This window comes from Hyla sarda, chromosome 10 (genome assembly GCF_029499605.1).
Source record: "Hyla sarda isolate aHylSar1 chromosome 10, aHylSar1.hap1, whole genome shotgun sequence".
NCBI lineage: Eukaryota > Metazoa > Chordata > Amphibia > Anura > Hylidae > Hyla > Hyla sarda.
The window spans coordinates 3491248-3516313 of NC_079198.1; the positions used below are offsets into that span (position 1 = coordinate 3491248).

The 25066-nt window shown below is 48.4% G+C and overlaps 2 protein-coding genes across 6 annotated transcripts in view; one reads left to right on the forward strand and one right to left on the reverse strand.

Moving 5' to 3' along the window:
• The window catches only part of LOC130293362 (protein-arginine deiminase type-3-like), a 59699-nt gene extending 53650 nt beyond the window's left edge, over positions 1 to 6049 (reverse strand). For 2 of the 5 annotated variants that reach the window (XM_056541956.1, XM_056541954.1), the window contains exon 1: positions 5953 to 6001. The gene's annotated coding sequence lies outside the window, so the exon portion shown is untranslated. Of the gene's footprint in view, positions 1 to 3617; positions 3735 to 5952 lie in introns of those variants that run through there. The other 3 variants (XM_056541958.1, XM_056541955.1, XM_056541959.1) reach the window with 3 other exon arrangements.
• Positions 6050 to 14775: 8726 nt separating this feature from the next.
• On the forward strand, positions 14776 to 18344 carry LOC130294249 (uncharacterized). The gene is made up of 3 exons (XM_056543836.1): positions 14776 to 15481; positions 15561 to 15875; positions 15973 to 18344. Exons 1-3 carry the CDS (start codon positions 14776 to 14778, stop codon positions 18342 to 18344), a joined length of 3393 nt encoding a protein of 1130 aa, XP_056399811.1.
• The last annotated feature ends 6722 nt before the right edge of the window (positions 18345 to 25066 follow it).

Sequence of the window (25066 nt, forward strand, 5' to 3'; positions counted from 1 at the left end):
AGACAGCAGAGAGACAGTCACTAGTATTCTGTAGGAGTGCAGGGGTGATGTCTGAGACAGCAGAGAGACAGTCACTGGTATTCTGTAGGAGTTCAGGGGTGATGTTGGCGGAGGAGGTATAGATTTGGGTGTCATCAGCGTAGAGGTGGTACTGGAAACCAAATCTACTGATTGTTTTTCCAATGGGGGATGTGTAGAGTGAAAAGAGTAGAGGACCCAGGACCGATCCCTGGGGAACCCCGACAGCAAGAGGAAGAGGAGAAGAAGTAGAGGCAGAAAACGAGACGCTAAAGGAGCGGCCAGAAAGAGATATAGGAGGAAAACCAGGCGAGAGCAGAGTCCTGGAGACCGATGGAGCGGAGACTGAGGAGGAGTTAGTGATCCACAGTGTCAAAAGCCGCAGACAGGTCCAAGAGAATCAGTAAAGAGAAATTGCCATTTGATTTGGCCGTCAGAAGATCGTCAGTGACTTTGGTTCGGGCCGTTTCTGTGGAGTGAAGGGAGCGGAAACCAGACTGTAAGGGGTCAAGGAGAGAGTTCTCGGAGAGATAGCGGATAAGGCGGGAATAGACCAAGCGTTCCAGGAGTTTGGAGATAAAGGGGAGATTTGAGACGGGTCGATAGTTGGCTGCACAGGACGGGTCCAGAGATGGTTTTTTCAATAGTGGGTTATGATAGAGTGTGTGAAGGAGGAGGGAAAGACCCCAGAAGAGAGGGAGAGGTTAACGATTTTAGTTAGGTGACAGCTGATAGCAGGAGAGAGAGACTGGATGAGGTGTGAAGGCATGGGGGTCACTAGAGCAGGTAGTGGGGCGCACGGAGGAGCCTGGAAACCTCATCCTCCATTACAGGCCCAAAAACTGAGAGTGATGAAGAGGAGACGTGACTGGGAATTGGATCAGAACTTTTAGGGGACTGGGAGAGGATTTCATCACGAATGTCATCGATTTTAGTTTTGAAGTATTTGGCCAGGTCTTCAGCACAGAGATCAGTGATTGGGGTCTGTACTTTAGGCCGAAGGAGAGAGTTGAACGTGTCAAAAAGGTGTTTTGGGATGTTAGACAGAGAGGAGATGAGGGAGGTAAAATATGTTTGTGAGATGAAGAGCGGAGTAATAGGATTAAGCAGGAATTTATAGTGCAGATAGTCTGAAGACGTTCAGCACCTAGAGCATCGCCTGAGAAAGCGGGTTGTTAGCGTGTGCCAGGGTGGCTGCCGTCTGTATCGGGAGGTTGGTGTTTTAGAGGGTGCCATTGGATCCAGGGTAGACTTTAGGGTGTCATGGTAATGTTTGGCTGCTAGATTAGGGCAGGAGAGAGAAGAGATTGGTGATAGTGAAGATTGTAGAACGTCTATAAATTGACTGGTGTTTATGGCACGAAGGTTTCTGTAAGTGTACAAGGTTGGAGTGTCCGGAAGAGGATAGGAGTTACTGATAGAGAAAGAGAGAAGGTTGTGGTCAGAGAGAAAGAGAGAAGGTTGTGGTCCGAGAGAAGGTTGTGGTCAGAGAGAAAGAGAGAAGGTTGTGGTCAGAGAGAAAGAGAGAAGGTTGTGATCCGAGAGAAAGAGAGAAGGTTGTGGTCCGAGAGAAAGAGAGAAGGTTGTGGTCCGAGAGAAAGAGAGAAGGTTGTGGTCCGAGAGAAAGAGAGAAGGTTGTGGTCAGAGAGAAAGAGAGAAGGTTGTGGTCCGAGAGAAAGAGAGAAGGTTGTGGTCAGAGAGAAAGAGAGAAGGTTGTGGTCAGAGAGAAAGAGAGAAGGTTGTGGTCAGAGGGAAAGAGAGAAGGTTGTGGTCCGAGAGAAAGAGAGAAGGTTGTGGTCAGAGAGAAAGAGAGAAGGTTGTGGTCAGAGAGAAAGAGAGAAGGTTGTGGTCAGAGAGAAAGAGAGAAGGTTGTGGTCAGAGAGAAAGAGAGAAGGTTGTGGTCAGAGAGAAAGAGAGAAGGTTGTGGTCAGAGAGAAAGAGAGAAGGTTGTGGTCAGAGAGAAAGAGAGAAGGTTGTGGTCAGAGAGAAAGAGAGAAGGTTGTGGTCCGAGGGAAAGAGAGAAGGTTGTGGTCAGAGAGAAGGTTGTGGTCCGAGAGAAAGAGAGAAGGTTGTGGTCAGAGAGAAAGAGAGAAGGTTGTGGTCAGAGAGAAAGAGAGAAGGTTGTGGTCAGAGAGAAAGAGAGAAGGTTGTGGTCAGAGAGAAAGAGAGAAGGTTGTGGTCCAAGAGAAAGAGAGAAGGTTGTGGTCAGAGAGAAAGAGAGAAGGTTGTGGTCAGAGAGAAAGAGAGAAGGTTGTGGTCAGAGAGAAAGAGAGAAGGTTGTGGTCCGAGAGAAAGAGAGAAGGTTGTGGTCAGAGAGAAGGTTGTGGTCAGAGAGAAAGAGAGAAGGTTGTGGTCAGAGAGAAAGAGAGAAGGTTGTGGTCCGAGAGAAAGAGAGAAGGCTGTGGTCAGAGAGAAAGAGAGAAGGTTGTGGTCAGAGGGAAAGAGAGAAGGTTGTGGTCAGAGAGAAAGAGAGAAGGTTGTGGTCAGAGAGAAAGAGAGAAGGTTGTGGTCAGAGAGAAAGAGAGAAGGTTGTGGTCAGAGAGAAAGAGAGAAGGTTGTGGTCAGAGAGAAAGAGAGAAGGTTGTGGTCAGAGAGAAAGAGAGAAGGTTGTGGTCAGAGAGAAGGTTGTGGTCAGAGAGCTCAAAAGGAGAATTAGTGAATTTAGAGACAGAGCAAAGTCTAGAGAAGATCCAGTCCAGTGTATTCCCATCCTTGTGTGTGGAGAGTCAGGAAGCTGTGAAAGGGCAAAGGAGGAGGTTAGAGACAGAAGCCGAGAGGCAGAAGAGGAGATTGGGGGATCAATGGGGATATTAAAATCACCCCTGATGAGTGTAGGTGTTTCTGAGGAAAGAAAATGAGGGAGCCAGGTGGCAAAATGATCCAGGAACATTTGGGGAGAACCAAGAGGACGATAGATGACCGCCACTCTGAGAGACAATGGGTGGAAGAGCCTGAGGGTGTGGACCTCAAAAGAGGGAAACGTGAGTGAGGGTAATGGGGGGATGACTTGGAAAGAGCATTGTGGGGCTAGAAGCACCCCAACTCCTCCACCATGCCTGGTGTCAGATCTAGGGGAAAAGTGAAGGTCACCATAAGATAAAGCAGCGAGAGAAGCAGAAGGTTGTATCCATGTTTCTGTGAGATCCAGCAGATTAAGAGAATTAGGGAGAAGTAAGTCATGAATCTGGGAGAGCTTATTGCACACAGATCGAGAGTTTAGGAGAGCGCAGTTAGTTTGTAGTGGTTCCACAAGAGGTAGGTAGTGTAGAGCAAGTATTAGTGAAAGGTGGGTCAGGATTAGGAGCGATGTCCCCAGCAGCTAAAAGCAGAAGAAAGAAGAGGGAGAGCAGATGGCTGGGGGAAGTGATGGAGCGACTTCTGTGCTGTACCATGGAATGAGGTGACTTTGGGTGGTTTATGATGGTGAGCAGTGCATGCGAGCAATACACAGGTGAGGGAAGGAGGGATGGACAGATGTATATAGAGTCCACCGGAGAAATCAGTGGGGGATAGAAGAGGAAATGTATCGCAATGATGTAAGTAATAAGTGAGTGCATGTTTGTTTTTTGTTTTTTTTTTTCTGAAAAAGAGCGACTTACTATTGTAGTTATAATGTTGAGTTAGTTCCCTTTTGTTCCCTTCTGGTATAATTCTTGATGTCACACTTAAGAAGCACTTTAGATGGAGTATTTGAATGTATCCAGACCTAAATGATATAGTGGAATGTATCTAATCCTGACATGTGTGATACTTGTATCCAGTCATTAATAAACACTACAATAACAATGTCACCACATCTAATGATATATAAGAGAGAATGTATCTAATCCTGATGTATTATACTTATATACAGTCATTAACATCCTCTATAATAACCAGAATGTCTCCACTTTTAATGATATATTGGAATGTATCTAATCCTGACTTGTATGATACTTATATCGAGTCATTAATAAACGCTACATTAATAACAGCTAAAATAACCAGAATGTCACCACATGTAGTGATATATAAGAGAATGTATCTAACCCCATCATGTGTGATACTGTTTGCTTTACGTGTGATACTCTTTGTTGAGCCACTGTATATAATAGAGTTATGATATATGAAGCTGTCATGTGTGATGCAGTACCTTGAGTTGCTGTATCTAAACCTATTGTGTGTGATACATTTTGCTGAACTGTTATATCTAATCCTGTCAGGTGTGATGCTGTTTGCTGAGTTACTGTAGATAAGCCCATAGTGTGTGATACTGTCTGTTGTGTGACTGTGTCTAAGCCTTAAAAATGTGTGATACAGTCTGCTGCGCTGCTGTATCTAAACCTCTCCTCTGTGATGTGATCTGCTGAACCATGTACCTAATCCCATCATTTGTTAACCTGTCTTCTGAAACCGTATCTGATCCTATCATGTGTTATATACTATATGCCGAGCCATGTATCTGAGCCTATCATGTGTTATATACTATATGCTGAGCCATGTATCTGAGCCTATCATGTGTGATATACTATATGCCGAGCCATGTATCTGAGCCTATCATGTGTGATACTATTTTCTAAACTAGTGTTTCCCAACCAGTGTGCCACCTTTGGCTGTCCGGGCATGCTGGGAGTTGTAGTTTTGCAACAGCTGGAGGCACCTGGTTGGGAAACATTGCTCTCAACTATCAGGCCATCTACCTAATTATTTTATATGGGATACTGTCTGCTGTGTTGTGTATCTAAACCTATCATGTGTGATACTGTCTGCTAAGTCATGTATCCAAGTCTATCATATGTGACGTTCTCTGCTGAGCCATGTATCTAAGCCTTTTATGTGTGATACAGTCTGCTGAGACATGTATCTAAGCCTTCATGTGTGATATAGTCTGCTGAGCCATGTATCTAAGCCTATATCAAATGTAGTATTCACTGCTGAGCCATGTATCTAAGCCTATATCATATGTAGTATTCACTGCTGAGCCATGTATCTAAGCCTATATCATATGTAGTATTCACTGCTGAGCCATGTATCTAAGCCTATATCATATGTAGTATTCACTGCTGAGCCATGTATCTAAGCCTTTCATGTGTGATACAGTCTGCTGAGCCATGTATCTAAGCCTATATTATATGTAGTATTCATTGCTGAGCCATGTATCTAAGCCTATATCATATGTAGTATTCAGTGCTGAGCCATGTATCTAAGCCTTTCATGTGTGATGCAGTCTGCTGAGCCATGTATCTAAGCCTATATCATATGTAGTATTCAATGCTGAGCCATGTATCTAAGCCTTTCATGTGTGATGCAGTCTGCTGAGCCATGTATCTAAGCCTTTCATGTGTGATGCAGTCTGCTGAGCCATGTATCTAAGCCTTTCATGTGTGATGCAGTCTGCTGAGCCATGTATCTAAGCCTTTCATGTGTGATGCAGTCTGCTGAGCCATGTATCTAAGCCTTTCATGTGTGATGCAGTCTGCTGAGCCATGTATCTAAGCCTATATCATATGTAGTATTTAATGCTGAGCCATGTATCTAAGCCTATATCATATGTAGTATTCAATGCTGAGCCATGTATCTAAGCCTTTCATGTGTGATGCAGTCTGCTGAGCCATGTATCTAAGCCTTTCATGTGTGATGCAGTCTGCTGAGCCATGTATCTAAGCCTATATTATATGTAGTATTCAATGCTGAGCCATGTATCTAAGCCTATCAGGTGTAGTAGTGTATCCGAGCCGGCTGGCGTCCGGCAGTCACGGGGAGCAGTGTGGAATGTCCGTGTAATAAATCAGTCACATTCCTGGATTAATTACAAGATTCCGCCATTATTGGCTGCAATTACAGAAAATAATTAGAGTCGTTAGATTTCGTAGCTGCACATTCCAGGACGGGGCCCACAGGGGCCACACTATAATGGGGTGTATGGGGTAACTCACTATGATGTATCACACTCACCGTTTCTATGGCGATTTCGCACAATGGCCCAGATTTATCAAACTGTGTGAGAATAAAAGTGGAGCAACCAATCACAGCTCAGCTTTCACTTTACCAGAGCTCGTTAGCTGAGCTGTGATTGGTCGCTGGGGGAAAATCCCTTTTTCTCTGACACAGTTTGATAAGTCTGGGCCAATGTGTGAGGGAGACAATGGAGAATCTCCTCAGAGACAGTCGCCCATAGCAACCAATCACATCCCAGCTTTCATTTCTCAGAGACTTTATTAATTAAGCTGGAATCTGATTGGTTGTTATGGGCGACTGCACGGCTTCTCTAAGTTTGATAAAGACGTGATGGCGCCCCCTATAGGGCCCCTGTCGTACACATAGTATGGACCCCAGGACTTGTTGTGGATGATATTCGGGGGTCTTCCTCCATGACCAGCGACAGGCCCCTCTAATGGCTCCCACCTCATGACAGATGGGACTTGTTTGGGATCATGGAGGCGATGATGATGAGAAATTCTCCTTGTCACCCACAGCCTCCACATCACCTACAGCCTCCACATCACCCACATCCTCCATGTCACCCACATCCTCCACATCACCCACATCCTCCATGTCACCCACATCCTCCATGTCACCCACAGCCTCCACATCATCTACAGCCTCCACATCACCCACAGCCTCCACATCACCCACAGCCTCCATGTCACCCACATCCTCCATGTCACCCACAGCCTCCATGTTACCCCCAGCCTCCACATCACCTACAGCCTCCACATCACCTACAGCCTCCACATCACCCACATCCTCCATGTCACCCAAATCCTCCACATCACCCACATCCTCCACATCACCCACATCCTCCATGTCACCCACATCCTCCATGTCACCCACATCCTCCATGTCACCCACAGCCTCCATGTTACCCCCCAGCCTCCATGTCACCCATATCCTCCTCATCACCCACTTCCTCCTGTCTCTATGTCACCGACAGCCTCCACATCCCCACAGCCACCACATTAACCCACAAATTCTTCATCGCCCCCTGTTACCACATCACCCACAGCCTCCACATCACCCACAGCCTCCACATCACCCACATCCTCCATGTCACCCACATCCTCCATGTCACCCACAGCCTCCATGTCACCCACATCCTCCATGTTACCCCCAGCCTCCATGTCATCCACTTCCTCCATGTCACCCACATCCTCCATGTTACCCCCAGCCTCCATGTCATCCACTTCGTCCATGTCACCCACATCCTCCATGTCACCTACAGCCTCCACATCACCTATAGCCTCCATGTCACCCACAGCCTCCACATCACCCACAGACTCCACATTACCCACATCCTCCATGTCACCCACATCCTCCATGTCACCCACAGCCTCCACGTCACCCACAGCCTCCACATCACCCACAGCCTCCACGTCACCCACAGCCTCCACATTACCCAAATCCTCCATGCCACCCACAGCCTCCACACCATCCACAGCCTCCATATCACCCACATCCTCCACATCACCCATAGCCTCCATATAACCCACATCCTTCATGTCACTCACATCCTCCTTGTCACACACATCCTCTACGTCACCCACAGCCGTCATGTCACCCACAACCTCTTCATCATCCGCAGCCACTATGTCACCCCAGAGCCTCCATTTCACCCACATCCTCCATGTCACCCACAGCCTCCAAATCACTCTGATCCTCCACATCACCCACATCCTCCACATCCTCCACATCACCCACATCCTCAACATCACCCACAGCCTCCACATCACCCTCAGCCTCTATGTTACCCGCAGCCTCCACATCACCCCTCAACCTATTAATCACCCGCAGCCACCACATCACCCGCAGCCACCACATCACCCACAGCTTTCACATCACCCGCAGCCTCCACATTGCTGGCAGCTATTGTCTCCTGTTTTCTTTACTAATGAGGCAGGATGAAGCTGTAATCAGATCTAATCCTCATTATTGTTCAGGAATCACCCGGATCCCTTGTGTCATTGTATCAGGATCATCGGCATTTACACAAAGCTCCATCTAATCCCGTTCATGTCTCCTGACACAAAGGAGGCTGCAAGTCCGGGCAAGAAGGACCTGCCCGACCTCCCTCAGCGCGGACCCAGCTCTGCTTCACCTACCCAGCATTTTACTGGTTAAATAATAATTATGTTTATAGCGCCCTTGGTTCCAGAGCGCTGTACATACAATAGGCAAAGCCTTACAATCTGCATAATTTATTACTCCATTCACACCCAGAGCTGCGCTCACAATTCTGCTGGTTCATGTACAGATGTGGCAAAACTTCAACTCCCAGCATGCCCGGACAGCCGTTGGCTGTCCGGGCATGCTGGGAGTTGAAGATTTGCAGCATCTGGAGGACTGCAGTTTGAAGACCACTTCACAAAGGCCTTGATTTACCTTTCAGGGACAAAGTGGACCCCCTGGAAAAGGCAGACAGGCTTTTGGCTGTCTGATCATGCTAGGAGTTAAAATTTTGAAACATCTGGAGGGCCACAGTTTGAGACCACTGATGTACACACATTGCATTGTGGGATCACACAATGAACAAGGACACTAGAAGAATCTCAGCCCGTGGCCCTGATGACCTGGTGGCTCGGGGCTTATAATAGCCGGTGATTATTATAGTCCAGGTCTGTGTCACAGGGATGAGTTGTCTGTCAGGTATCGCAGGATGTTCATCATGAGTAGCCACAATGCAATGTACCCGAGAATGCTGCAGTATATATATAATCTACATGTAATTGTCACATTCCGGCAGCCACGTTCCATCCGGATTTTATACATAATGATATAATATAAAAACACAAATAACACAGCAGAAAATCCTGGGAGTTGTAGTTTTGCAGCAGCTGGAGAGTCCTGTATCCATAACATAGTCACATAGTAACATAGATAATGAGCCTCACTGCCCTTACTGTAAAGAATCCCCCCTTGTTAAATATCAGCTCCATGTTTTCTATGCACCAGTCCTGGGAAAAGACCCTATCACTATAGAGTCCTTGAATATTAGAAAGATGGGTCTGTCTATAATGTTACTTAACTCCCCTAGAACACAGGGTGATGGGTCTGTCTATAATGTTACTTAACTCCCCTAGAACACAGGGTGATGGGTCTGTCTATAATGTTATTTAACTCCCCTGGAACACAGGGTGATGGGTCTGTCTATAATGTTATTTAACTCCCCTGGAACACAGGGTGATGGGTCTGTCTATAATGTTATTTAACTCCCCTGGAACACAGGGTGATGGGTCTGTCTATAATGTTACTTAACTCCCCTAGAACACAGGGTGATGGGTCTGTCTATAATGTTACTTAACTCCCCTAGAACACAGGGTGATGGGTCTGTCTATAATGTTACTTAACTCCCCTAGAACACAGGGTGATGGGTCTGTCTATAATGTTACTTAACTCCCGTAGAACACAGGGTGATGGGTCTGTCTATAATGTTACTTAACTCCCCTAGAACACAGGGTGATGGGTCTGTCTATAATGTTACTTAACTCCCCTAGAACACAGGGTGATGGGTCTGTCTATAATGTTACTTAACTCCCGTAGAACACAGGGTGATGGGTCTGTCTATAATGTTACTTAACTCCCCTAGAACACAGGGTGATGGGTCTGTCTATAATGTTACTTAACTCCCCTAGAACACAGGGTGATGGGTCTGTCTATAATGTTACTTAACTCCCCTAGAACACAGGGTGATGGGTCTGTCTATAATGTTACTTAACTCCCCTGGAACACAGGGTGATGGGTCTGTCTATAATGTTACTTAACTCCCCTAGAACACAGGGTGATGGGTCTGTCTATAATGTTACTTAACTCCCGTAGAACACAGGGTGATGGGTCTGTCTATAATGTTACTTAACTCCACTAGAACACAGGGTGATGGGTCTGTCTATAATGTTACTTAACTCCCCTAGAACACGGGATGATGGGTCTGTGTATAATGTTACTTAACTCCCCTAGAAAACAAGGGTGATGAGTCTGTCTTTCATGTTACTTTACTCCCAGGGTCTGTCTATTATAGGGAGTTTGACTGGGGTAGTACACCTGTCAAACCATAACACACGTGTCCTAAGGCGAGCTCAGGGAGGACAAAATGTTATGTTAACTCCCCTGAAACACAGGATGATGGGTCTGTCTTTCACTTTACTTAACTCCCCTAGAACACAAGGGTGATGGGTCTGTCTATCATGTTACTTTACTACCCTAGAACACAGGGTGATAGGTCTTTCTATTATGGCACTTATCTCCCCTAGAACACAAGGGTGATGGGTCTGTCTATTATGTTAATTTAATCCTCTAGAACACAGGAGTGATGGGTCTGTCAACAATGTTACTTTACTCCCCTGGAACACAGGATGATGTGTCTGTCTTTCATGTAACTTAACTCCCATAGAACACAGGGTGGTGGATCGTTCTATATGGCACTTATCTCCCCTAGAACACAAGGGTGATTGTTCTGTCTTTCATGTTACTTTACTACCCTAGAACACAAGGATGATGGGCTTGTCAACAATGTTACTTTACTCCCCTAGAACACGGGATGATGGATCTTTCGATTATGCTATCTATTATGTTACTTAACTCCCCTAGAACACAAGGGTGATGGATCTTTCTATTATGCTAATTTAATCCCCTAGAACACAGGAATGAAGGGTCTGTCAACAATGTTACTTTACTCCCCTAAAACACGGGATGATGGGTCGGTTTATTGTGTTGTTTAACTCCCCTAAAACACAAGGGTGATGGGTCCGTCTATTATGTTACTTTACTCCCCTAGAACACAAGGGTGATGGGCTTGTCGACAATGTGCCCCTCACATATAATGCCCCCATCATGTGCCCCTCACATATAATGCCCCCATCATGTGCCCCTCACATATAATGCCCCCATCATGTGCCCCTCACATATAATGCCCCCATCATGTGCCCCTCACATATAATGCCCCCATCATGTGCCCCTCACATATAATGCCCCCATCATGTGCCCCTCACATATAATGCCCCCATCATGTGCCCCTCACATATAATGCCCCCATCATGTGCCCCTCACATATAATGCCCCCATCATGTGCCCCTCACATATAATGCCCCCATCATGTGCCCCTCACATATAATGCCCCCATCATGTGCCCCTCACATATAATGCCCCCATCCTGTGCCCCTCACATATAATGCCCCCATCATGCTCTAAATTTAACCCTGCCACACACTGCGCCCTCTGAATGTATACACATTATAATGCTTCACGCCTTCACCCCTTCTCTATATTACTGCCCCTCATGCCCCATTCACCCTAAAACAACCGCTATGTAATGTACCGCGCAGGCTCCTGTGGCTCCACTGCTGCTGTGTTTGCTAACGTTGTCTTCTTTCCGGACATCGGCGCCGTCCTCAGCGCGGTGCAGCTAGACTCCGCCCACCAATGTACAAGCTCTACGTCCGATGTGCGGCAGCGGTCACACCACTACAAGCTCTATTAACACCACTTACGACCGCGGTTGCAACGGCAGACGCAGCGCAAGCGCTTGGCAGCCTATGCAGCAGGCCACCCATGCAGCAGGCCACCCATGCAGCAGGCCACCCATGCATCAGACCACCTATGCAGCAGACCACCCATGCAGCAGGCCACCCATGCAGCAGACCACCCATGCAGCAGACCACCCATGCAGCAGGCCACCTATGCAGCAGACCACCCATGCAGCAAGCCACCCATGCAGCAGGCCACCTATGCGGGCCCCTGGGCCTATTTTAACATAGGGGCCTGGAGCGTCATCTGGTCCTGTGCAGGGGGCCGCGAGTTTGAGACCCCTGGTTTAGAATATTATATAGATATGGATGATAATGGTCTAAAGGAAGGTTAGGTGCAGGGCTCTAGGAAAGCTGAGTGATAATGTAATAGCCGCCATATTTGCTGCCACCCAGATTACCCACAAACAGAAATAATTAAGGCGCAGAAGATATTATAAATGATAGTAAATTATCCGGGCAGATTATGGCGCCAGAAATATAACACGCATCTGATCGCAGGTCTGAAAACATCTCCAGAAACCGCCGCAAACCAGAAAACACAGACAAGACCGGACCTGACGCCAGACTGCAGGGTACATCCTACATGTATGAACAGTGCACAGTATCACTTCCATTATTCTGGATAGTTGGACAGTGCACAGTACCACTTCTCTGGTTCAGTCTATAGATGCACAGTACTACTTCTCTATTTCAGTCTATAAATGCACAGTATTACTTCTCTGGTTCAGTCTATAGACGCACAGTACCACTTCTCTGGTTCAGTCTATAGACACACAGTACTACTTCTCTGGTTCAGTCTATAGACGCACAGTACCACTTCTCTATTTCAGTCTATAAATGCACAGTACTACTTCTCTGGTTCAGTCTATAGATGCACAGTACCACTTTTCTGGTTCAGTCTATAATGCACAGTACTACTTCTCTGGTTCAGTCTATAGACACACAGTACCACTTCTCTGTTTCAGTCTATAGACGCACAGTACTACTTCTTTGGTTCAGTCTGTAGACGCACAGTACCACTTCTCTGGTTTAGTCTACATTTTCACAGTACCACTTCTCTGGTTCAGTCTATAGACGCACAGTACTACTTTTTTGGTTTAGTCTATATTTGCACAGTACCACTTCTCTGGTTCAGTCTATAGACGCACAGTACCACTTCTCTGGTTCAGTCTATAAATGCACAGTACTACTTCTCTGGTTCAGTCTATAGACACACAGTACCACTTCTCTGTTTCAGTCTGTAAATGCACAGTACTACTTCTCTGGTTCAGTCTATAGACGCACAGTACCACTTTTCTGGTTCAGTCTATAAATGCACAGTACTACTTCTCTGGTTCAGTCTATAGACACACAGTACCACTTCTCTGTTTCAGTCTATAAATGCACAGTACTACTTCTCTGGTTCAGTCTATAGATGCACAGTACCACTTCTCTGGTTCAGTCTATAGACACACAGTACCACTTCTCTGTTTCAGTCTATAAATACACAGTACTACTTCTCTGGTTCAGCCTATAGATGCACAGTGCCACTTCACTGGTTCAGTCTATAGATGCACAATACTACTTCTCTGGTTCAGTCTATAGACGCACAGTACTACTTTTTTGGTTTAGTCTATATTTGCACAGTACCACTTCTCTGGTTCAGTCTATAGACGCACAGTACCACTTCTCTGGTTCAGTCTATAGACGATCAGTACTACTTCTCTGGTTCAGTCTATAGACACACAGTACTACTTCTTTGGTTCAGTCTATAGGTGCACAGTACCACTTCTCTGGTTTAGTCTACATTTGCACAGTACTAATTCTTCCGTTCAGTCTATAGACACACAGTACTACTTCTCTGTTTCAGTCTATAGACCCACAGTACCACTTCTCTGGTTCAATCTATAGGTGCAGAGTACCACTTCTCTGTTCAGTCTGTAGACGCACAGTACTACTTCTCTGGTTCAGTCTATAGGGCGGGCAGTGGACCCCGCACGTTCATTGCTCTGGATTCTGCAGCCAATCAATTAATATTGATGAGATTACATTGAGTTTCCTCACACTCGGATACAATGTATCGCACATAATAGAACAGGCATGGCTGCTGTATGACATGTGATCACAGCCCCGCCCCCTGTATGACATCACTGATATAATAATAATATAATGACATGTGATCACAGCCCCGCCCCCTGTATGACATCACTGATATAATAGTAATATAATGACATGTGTTCACAGCCCCGCCCCCTGTATGACATCACTGATATAATAGTAATATAATGACATGTGTTCACAGCCCCGCCCCCTGTATGACATCACTGATATAATAGTAATATAATGACATGTGTTCACAGCCCCGCCCCCTGTATGACATCACAGATATAATATAATAGTAATATAATGATATGTGATCACAGCCCCGCCCCCTGTATGACATCACTGATATAATATAATAGTAATATAATGATATGTGATCACAGCCCCGCCCCCTGTATGACATCACTGATATAATATAATAGTAATATAATGACATGTGATCACAGCCCTGCCCCCTGTATGACATCACTGATATAATTGTAATATAATGACATGTGATCACAGCCCTGCCCCCTGTATGACATCACTGATATAATATAATAGTAATATAATGAAATGTGATCACAGCCCCGCCCCCTGTATGACATCACTGATATAATATAATAGTAATATAATGACAAGTGATCACAGCCCCGCCCCCTGTATGACATCACTGATATAATATAATAGTAATATAATGACAAGTGATCACAGCCCCGCCCCCCTGTATGACATCATTGATATAATATAATAGTAATATAATGACATGTGATCACAGCCCCGCCTCCTGTATGACATCACTGATGTAATATAATGACATGTGATCACAGCCCCGCCCCCTGTATGACATCACTGATATAATAGTAAAATAATGACAAGTGATCACAGCCCCGCCCCCTGTATGACATCACTGATATAATAGTAATATAATGGCATGTGATCACAGCCCCGCCCCCTGTATGACATCACAGATATAATATATAATAGTAATATAATGACATGTGATCACAGCCCCGCCCACTGTATGACACATAAAGTGTCCAGTGGACTGAGCAGTAATAATTAACTGAGCAGTGACTAAAGCTGGGGGAGAAGTTTTGTGGACATGTGCTTGTAGCCATCTTGGATTATTAAGTTCCAGCAGAGCAAGTAGAGAAAGGACACGGAGGACACAGGGGACACAGAAGACACAGGGGACATGGAGGATATAGGAGACACTCGGGACACAGAGGACACAGGGGACACAGAGGACACAGGGGACACAGAAGACACAGAGGACACAGGGGATACAGAAGACACTCGGGACACAGAGGACACAGGGGACACAGAGGACACAGGGGACACGGAGGACACAGGGGACATGGAGGACACGGAGGACACAGGGGAAATGGAGGACATGGAGGACACAGGGGACACGGAGGACACAGGGGAAACGGAGGACACAGGGGACACAGAGGACACAGGGGAAATGGAGGACATGGAGGACACAGGGGACACGGAGGACACAGGGGATATGGAGGACACAGGGGGCACGGAGGACACAGGGGACATGGAGGATACAGGGGGCACGGAGGACACAGGGGGCACGGAGGACATGGAGGACACAGGGGGCACAGAGGACACGGAGGATACAGGGGACACGGAGGACACGGAGGATACAGGGCACACGGAGGACACAGGGGACACGGAGGACACAGGGGACATGGAGGACACGGAGGACACAGGGGACATGGAGGACACGGAGGACACAGGGGACATGGAGGACACGGAGGACACAGGGGACACGGAGGACACAGGGGACACGGAGGACACAGGGGACACGGAGGACACAGGGGACACGGAGGACACAGGGGGCACGGAGGACACAGGGGACACGGAGGACACAGGGGACATGGAGGACACAGGTGACACGGAGGACACAGGGGACACTGAGGACACAGGGGACACTGAGGACACAGGACACAGAGGACACAGGGGATACAGGGGGCACAGAGGACACAGGGGACACAGGGGATACAGGGGACACAGGGGATACAGGGGACACGGAGGACACAGGGGACACGGAGGACACAGGGGACACGGAGGACACAGAGGACACAGAGGACACGGAGGACACGGGGGACACGGGGGACACTGAGGACACAGGGGACACAGGGGACACTGAGGACACAGAGGACACAGAGGACACAGGGGACACAGGGGACACAGGGGACACGGAGGACACGGAGGACACGGAGGACACAGAGGACACGGAGGACACGGGGGACACTGAGGACACAGGGGACATGGAGGACACAGGTGACACGAAGGACACAGGGGACACGGAGGACACAGGGGACACTGAGGACACAGGGGACACTGAGGACACAGGACACAGAGGACACAGGGGATACAGGGGGCACAGAGGACACAGGGGACACAGGGGATACAGGGGACACGGAGGACACAGGGGACACGGAGGACACAGGGGACACAGGGGACACGGAGGACACGGAGGACACAGAGGACACGGAGGACACGGGGGACACGGGGGACACGGGGGACACTGAGGACACAGGGGACACAGGGGACACAGGGGACACAGAGGACACAGAGGACACAGGGGACACAGAGGACACAGGGGACACGGAGGACACGGAGGACACGGAGGACACAGGGGACATGGAGGACACGGAGGACACAGGGGAAATGGAGGACATGGAGGACACAGGGGACACAGAGGACACAGGGGAAATGGAGGACACGGAGGACACAGGGGACACGGAGGACACAGGGGACACTGAGGATACAGAGGACACAGAGGACACAGGGGACACAGGGGACACAGAGGACACGGAGGACACAGGGGACACGGAGGACACTGAGGACACAGGGGACACTGAGGACACAGAGGACACAGGGGACACAGGGGATACAGAGGACACAGAGGACACAGGGGACACAGGGGATACAGGGGACACGGAGGACACAGGGGACACTGAGGATACAGAGGACACAGAGGACACAGGGGACACAGGGGATACAGGGGACACAGAGGACACAGGGGACACAGAGGATACAGGGGACACAGAGGACACAGGGGACACAGAGGACACGGAGGACACGGAGGACACGGAGGACACAGAGGATACAGGGGACACAGAGGACACAGGGGACACAGAGGACACAGGGGACACAGAGGATACAGGGGACACAGAGGACACAGGGGACACAGAGGACACAGAGGACACAGGGGACACAGGGGATACAGGGGACACTGAGGACACAGGGAACACTGAGGACACAGGGAACACAGAGGATACAGGGGACACAGAGGATACAGGGGACACAGAGGACACAGGGGACACAGAGGATACAGGGGACACAGAGGACACAGGGGACACAGAGGACACGGAGGACACGGAGGACACGGAGGACACAGAGGATACAGGGGACACAGAGGACACAGGGGACACAGAGGACACAGGGGACACAGAGGATACAGGGGACACAGAGGACACAGGGGACACAGAGGATATAGGGGACACAGAGGACACAGGGGACACGGAGGACACGGAGGACACAGGGGACATGGAGGACACGGAGGACACAGGGGAAATGGAGGACACAGGGGACACAGAGGACACAGGGGAAATGGAGGACACGGAGGACACAGGGGACACGGAGGACACAGGGGACACTGAGGATACAGAGGACACAGGGGACACAGGGGAGACAGAGGACACGGAGGACACAGGGGACACGGAGGACACAGGGGACACTGAGGACACAGGGGACACTGAGGACACAGAGGACACAGGGGACACAGGGGATACAGGGGACACAGAGGACACAGGGGACACAGGGGATACAGGGGACACGGAGGACACAGGGGACACTGAGGATACAGAGGACACAGAGGACACAGGGGACACAGGGGATACAGGGGACACAGAGGACACAGGGGACACAGAGGACACAGGGGACACAGAGGACACGGAGGACACGGAGGACACAGAGGACACAGAGGACACAGGGGACACAGGGGATACAGGGAACACTGAGGACACAGGGAACACAGAGGACACAGGGAACACAGAGGACACAGGGGACACAGAGGATACAGGGGACACAGAGGATACAGGGGACACAGAGGACACAGGGGACACAGAGGATACAGGGGACACAGAGGACACAGGGGACACAGAGGACACGGAGGACACGGAGGACACAGAGGATACAGGGGACACAGAGGACACAGGGGACACAGGGGACACAGAGGATACAGGGGACACAGAGGACACAGGGGACACAGAGGATACAGGGGACACAGAGGATACAGGGGACACAGAGGACACAGGGGACACAGAGGATACAGGGGACACAGAGGACACAGGGGACACAGAGGACGCGGAGGACACGGAGGACACGGAGGACACAGAGGATACAGGGGACACAGAGGATACAGGGAACACAGAGGACACAGGGGGCACAGAGGATACAGGGAACACAGAGGACACAGGGGACACAGAGGACACAGGGAACACAGAGGATACAGGGGACACAGAGGATACAGGGAACACAGAGGACACAGGGAACACAGAGGATACAGGGGACACAGAGGATACAGGGAACACAGAGGATACAGGGAACACAGAGGATACAGGGGACACAGAGGACACAGGGGACACAGAGGACACAGGGGACACAGAGGACACAGGGAACACAGAGGATACAGGGGACACAGAGGATACAGGGGACACAGAGGACACAGGGGGCAGCCTATGAGGGATCAAAGAGTGCTGCAGCAGGACCGGTCTGCAGAGCATGAAGATGTAACCAGGTCTGCAGGGACAGAGGTGGATCCCCCCCCAATAAAAACAAAACCCTATGTAATAGTGATATAATGACATCAGAAGTGGGCGTGTCCTGGATCATGTGACTCCCATAGACCGCTCATTGTTCTCTATGGGGGTGTGAATAGATTCTATCATCAGGTGCTGCACCCATCAGAACTCAGGGATTCATCATATATCTAAACACAGGGTCATTGTCTGTATACAGGGAGCTGAGATACATAGTGCTGTATATAGTGTATACAGGGAGCTGAGATACATAGTGCTGTATACAGGGAGCTGAGATACATAGTGCTGTATACAGGGAGCTGAGATACATTGTGCTGTATATATTGTATACAGGGAGCTGAGATACATAGTGCTGTATATACTGTATACAGGGAGCTGAGATACATAGTGCTGTATACAGGGAGCTGAGATACATAGTGCTGTATATACTGTATACAGGGAGCTGAGATACATTGTGCTGTATATGCTGTATACAGGGAGCTGAGATACATTGTGCTATATATGCTGTATACAGGGAGCTGAGATACATAGTGCTGTATATACTGTATACAGGGAGCTGAGATACATTGTGCTGTATATGCTGTATACAGGGAGCTGAGATACATAGTGCTGTATATATTGTATACAGGGAGCTGAGATACATTGTGCTATATATGCTGTATACAGGGAGCTGAGATACATTGTGCTATATATGCTGTATACAGGGAGCTGAGATACATAGTGCTGTATATACTGTATACAGGGAGCTGAGATACATTGTGCTGTATATGCTGTATACAGGGAGCTGAGATACATAGTGCTGTATATATTGTATACAGGGAGCTGAGATACATAGTGCTGTATACAGGGAGCTGAGATACATAGTGCTGTATATACTGTATACAGGGAGCTGAGATACATAGTGCTGTATACAGGGAGCTGAGATACATAGTGCTGTATATACTGTATACAGGGAGCTGAGATACATAGTGCTGTATACAGGGAGCTGAGATACATAGTGCTGTATATATTGTATACAGGGTGCTGAGATACATAGTGCTGTATACAGGGAGCTGAGATACATAGTGCTGTATACAGGGAGCTGAGATACATAGTGCTGTATATATTGTATACAGGGTGCTGAGATACATAGTGCTGTATACAGGGAGCTGAGATACATAGTGCTGTATACAGGGAGCTGAGATACATAGTGCTGTATATACTGTATACAGGGAGCTGAGATACATTGTGCTGTATATGCTGTATACAGGGAGCTGAGATACATACTGCTGTATATATTGTATACAGGGAGCTGAGATACATATTGCTGTATACAGGGAGCTGAGATACATAGTGCTGTATACAGGGAGCTGAGATACATAGTGCTGTATATATTGTATACAGGGTGCTGAGATACATAGTGCTGTATACAGGGAGCTGAGATACATAGTGCTGTATACAGGGAGCTGAGATACATAGTGCTGTATATACTGTATACAGGGAGCTGAGATACATTGTGCTGTATATGCTGTATACAGGGAGCTGAGATACATAGTGCTGTATATACTGTATACAGGGAGCTGAGATACATAGTGCTGTATACAGGGAGCTGAGATACATAGTGCTGTATACAGGGAGCTGAGATACATAGTGCTGTATATACTGTATACAGGGAGTTGAGATACATAGTGCTGTATATACTGTATAAAGGTAGCTGAGATACATAGTGCTGTATACAGGGAGCTGAGATACATAGTGCTGTATATACTGTATACAGGGAGCTGAGATACATTGTGCTGTATATGCTGTATACAGGGAGCTGAGATACATAGTGCTGTATATACTGTATACAGGTAGCTGAGATACATAGTGCTGTATACAGGGAGCTGAGATACATAGTGCTGTATATACTGTATACAGGGAGCTGAGATACATTGTGCTGTATATGCTGTATACAGGGAGCTGAGATACATTGTGCTGTATATACTGTATTCAGGGAGCTGAGATACATAGTGCTGTATATACTGTATACAGGGAGCTGAGATACATAGTGCTGTATATATTGTATACAGGGAGCTGACATACATAGTGCTGTATACAGGGAGCTGAGATACATTGTGCTGTATATGCTGTATACAGGGAGCTGAGATACATTGTGCTGTATACAGGGAGCTGAGATACATTGTGCTGTATATGCTGTATACAGGGAGCTGAGATACATTGTGCTGTATATGCTGTATACAGGGAGCTGAGATACATAGTGCTGTATACAGGGAGCTGAGATACATTGTGCTGTATATGCTGTATACAGGGAGCTGAGATACATAGTGCTGTATATACTGTATCCAGGGAGCTGAGATACATTGTGCTGTATATATTGTATACAGGGAGCTGAGATACATTGTGCTGTATATGCTGTATACAGGGAGCTGAGATACATTGTGCTGTATATGCTGTATACAGGGAGCTGAGATACATAGTGCTGTATACAGGGAGCTGAGATACATTGTGCTGTATATTCTGTATACAGGGAGCTGAGATACATAGTGCTGTATATACTGTATACAGGGGCCCCAGTAATCTGAGGGATCGGTTCTCCTCCGTTTTGCAGATTTGCAGCATTTCTGCATCCTGGATCCTTTATTCTGACGATTTTCTGATAGCTGGGCGGCAGTCAGGAAAATGTTTCGGGTGGAGTTGCCCTTTATTTATTACAGGTCAGGGCCTTAGTGGGGTCAGGACCTGGGGTCATTGTCAGGGTCCTGATTGTCACCAAACATCAGATACTGCAGTTCCATCAAATCACCAGGAGGTGGAGACAAAGCAACGTAAACCCATAATCTGCCTAGTTTATTATTTCTGGAAGGTTTCGTGGACTCTGGTGGCAAGAATGGCGCAGTCTGTGGTGCGGTGGTTACAGTGCAGAACATAACCGATCACAAATCTCTGATTTGCAAACAGTGTGCCTCCAGCTGTTGCAAAACTACAACTCCCAGCATGCACGGACAGCCGAAGGCTGTCTGCGCATGCTGGGAGTTGTAGTTTTGCAACTGCTGGAGGCACCCTGGTTGGAGAAACACTGCATTAAGCACTGTCATTTTTCTGTGGGTCAGAATGGTGATCACATGACCCAGTTACAGAAAGTAAATGCATTGATGCCACAGCTGTCCGGGCATGCTGGTTGGTGTAGTTTTGCAACAGCTGGAGGCACACTGATTGGAAAACACTGGTGTAGATCAAGGGTCTCCAACCTGTGACCCTCACAGTTCTGCAAAACTACACGTCTAAGCATGCCCGGACAGCTAGAAAGCTGGTTGTTGTAGTTTTACAGCAGCTAAACAGCCTCCGGCTGTCAGAACATGCTGGGAGTTGTAGTATTGCAATAGATACAGATCCTGAGGGTGTCAGGGCATGCTGGAACTTGTAGTTCTGCAACTAGAGAGACCTCAGCTGTCATTGCATGCTGGGAGTTGTAGTTCTGCTATAGCTACAGAGCACGTGGCGGTCAGTGCATAATGGGGGTTGTAGTATTGCAATAGATACAGATCCTGAGGGTGTCAGGGCATGCTGGAAGTTGTAGTTCTGCCACTAGAGAGACCTCAGCTGTCATTGCATGCTGGGAGTTGTAGTTCTGCTATAGTTACAGAGCATGTGGCTGTCAGGGAATGCTGGGAGTTGTAGTATTGCAAGAGATACATATCATGACGCTGTCAGGGAATGCTGGAAGTTGTAGTTCCGAAACTAGAGAGACTTCAGCTGTTGTTGCATGCTGGGAGTTGTAGTTTTGCTATAACTACAGTGCATGCGGCTGTCAGGGAATACCGGGTGTTGTAGTTTTGCAACAGCTATACAGCCACAAGTCAGAGAACTATGGCATAGATCACGGGTGTCAAACACAAGGCCCGCGGGCCGAATCCGGCCTGCCAGACCTCGTCATGAGGCCTGCGTAGCCGCCGCCGGCCTTCACCAACGTCTGCCCTCTAGCGATCCTCCTTTGGTCCTCCTGGTCCTCCGCCTCTATGGTTGTACGTCAGTGACGTCCCGTGCGTACAACCATAGAGACGCGGGAGGACCAGGAGGACGGCAGGATCATCGCAGGAGGAAGCTCCGGCAGCACGTTATCTTCTTCTCTTCAGCGTTCCGGTCACCGCTCGACTGGTCCTGGCACCTACTGCTATGGTCCATAGGCCATAGCAGTAGATTGTGACCCCGGGCCGGAGGAGCGGTGACCAGATCACAGTGGGGGCAGCACACAGACATACAGCCTCCAGCCATACACTGTATATGGCTGGAGGCTGTATGTCTGTGGGGATGGAGGGAGGGGGGGGTGCTGCCAACCTAATGTGGGGGGAACTATACTGCCAACTAATGTGGGGGAACATGCTGCCAACTAATGTGGGGGAACATGCTGCCAACTAATGTGGGGGAACATGCTGCCAACCGAATGTGGGGGAACATGCTGCCAACCTAATGTGGGGGGAACTATACTGCCAACTAATGTGGGGGAACATGCTGCCAACTAATGTGGGGGAACATGCTGCCAACTAATGTGGGGGAACATGCTGCCAACCTAATGTGGGGGGAACTATACTGCCAACTAATGTGGGGGAACATGCTGCCAACTAATGTGGGGGAACATGCTGCCTACCTAATGTGGGGGGAACTATACTGCCTACCTAATGTGGGGGGAACTATACTGCCAACTAATGTGGGGGAACATGCTGCCAACTATTGTGGGGGAACATGCTGCCTACCTAATGTTGGGGGAACTATACTGCCTACCTAATGTGGGGGGAACTATACTGCCTACCTAATGTGGGGGGAACTATACTGCCTATCTAATGTGGGGGAAACTTTACTGCCTACCTAATGTGGGGGGAACTATACTGCCTACCTAATGTGGGGGGAACTATACTGCCAACCTAATGTGGGGGGAACTATACTGCCAACCTAATGTGGGGGAACATGCTGCCAACTAATGTGGGGGAACATGCTGCCTACCTAATGTGGGGGAAACTATACTGCCAACCTAATGTGGGGGGAACTATACTGCCAATCTAATGTGGGGGGAAAATGCTGCCTACCTAATGTGGGGGGAACTATACTGCCAACCTAATGTGGGGGGAACTATACTGCCAACCTAATGTGGGGGGAACTATACTGCCAACCTAATGTGGGGGAACATGCTGCCTACCTAATGTGGGGGGAACTATACTGCCTACCTAATGTGGGGGAACTATACTGCCAACCTAATGTGGTGGGAACTATACTGCCAACCTAATGTTGGGGGAACTATACTGCCAACCTAATGTGGGGGGAACTATACTGCCAACCTAATGTGGGGGGAACTATACTGCCAACCTAATGTGGGGGAACATGCTGCCAACTAATGTGGGGGAACATGCTGCCTACCTAATGTGGGGGGAACTATACTGCCTACCTAATGTGGGGGGAACTATACTGCCAACCTAATGTGGGGGAACTATACTGCCAACCTAATGTGGGGGAACTATACTGCCAACTAATGTGGGGGAACATGCTGCCTACCTAATGTGGGGGGAACTATACTGCCAACTAATGTGGGGGAACATGCTGCCAACTAATGTGGGGGAACATGCTGCCTACCTAATGTGGGGGGAACTATACTGCCTACCTAATGTGGGGGGAACTATACTGCCAACTAATGTGGGGGAACATGCTGCCAACCTAATGTGGGGGAACATACTGCCTACCTAATGTGGGGGAACTATACTGCCTACCTAATGTGGGGGGAACTATACTGCCAACCTAATGTGGGGGAACTATACTGCCAACCTAATGTGGGGGGAACTATACTGCCTACCTAATGTGGGAGGAACTATACTGCCAACTAATGTGGGGGAACATGCTGCCAACTAATGTGGGGGAACATGCTGCCAACTAATGTGGGGGAACATGCTGCCTACCTAATGTGGGGGGAACTATACTGCCTACCTAATGTGGGGGAAACTATGCTGCCAACCTAATGTGGGGGAACATGCTGCCTACCTAATGTGGGGGGAACTATACTGCCAACCTAATGTGGGGGGAACTATACTGCCAACCTAATGTGGGGGAACTATACTGCCAACCTAATGTGGGGGAACTATACTGCCAACTAATGTGGGGGAACATGCTGCCTACCTAATGTGGGGGGAACTATACTGCCAACTAATGTGGGGGAACATGCTGCCAACTAATGTGGGGGAACATGCTGCCTACCTAATGTGGGGGGAACTATACTGCCTACCTAATGTGGGGGGAACTATACTGCCAACTAATGTGGGGGAACATGCTGCCAACCTAATGTGGGGGAACATACTGCCTACCTAATGTGGGGGAACTATACTGCCTACCTAATGTGGGGGGAACTATACTGCCAACCTAATGTGGGGGAACTATACTGCCAACCTAATGTGGGGGGAACTATACTGCCTACCTAATGTGGGAGGAACTATACTGCCAACTAATGTGGGGGAACATGCTGCCAACTAATGTGGGGGAACATGCTGCCAACTAATGTGGGGGAACATGCTGCCTACCTAATGTGGGGGGAACTATACTGCCTACCTAATGTGGGGGAAACTATGCTGCCAACCTAATGTGGGGGAACATGCTGCCTACCTAATGTGGGGGGAACTATACTGC

Bases quoted from the DNA above. Each gene is read 5' to 3' on its own strand.
- LOC130294249 (XM_056543836.1), top strand. From the start codon at position 14,776: ATGGAGGATATAGGAGACACTCGGGACACAGAGGACACAGGGGACACA. The intron at 15,482-15,560 runs GTGACACGGAGG...CAGGGGATACAG, and splicing joins AGGGGACATGGAGGACACAG to GGGGCACAGAGGACACAGGG. The intron at 15,876-15,972 runs GTGACACGAAGG...CAGGGGATACAG, and splicing joins AGGGGACATGGAGGACACAG to GGGGCACAGAGGACACAGGG.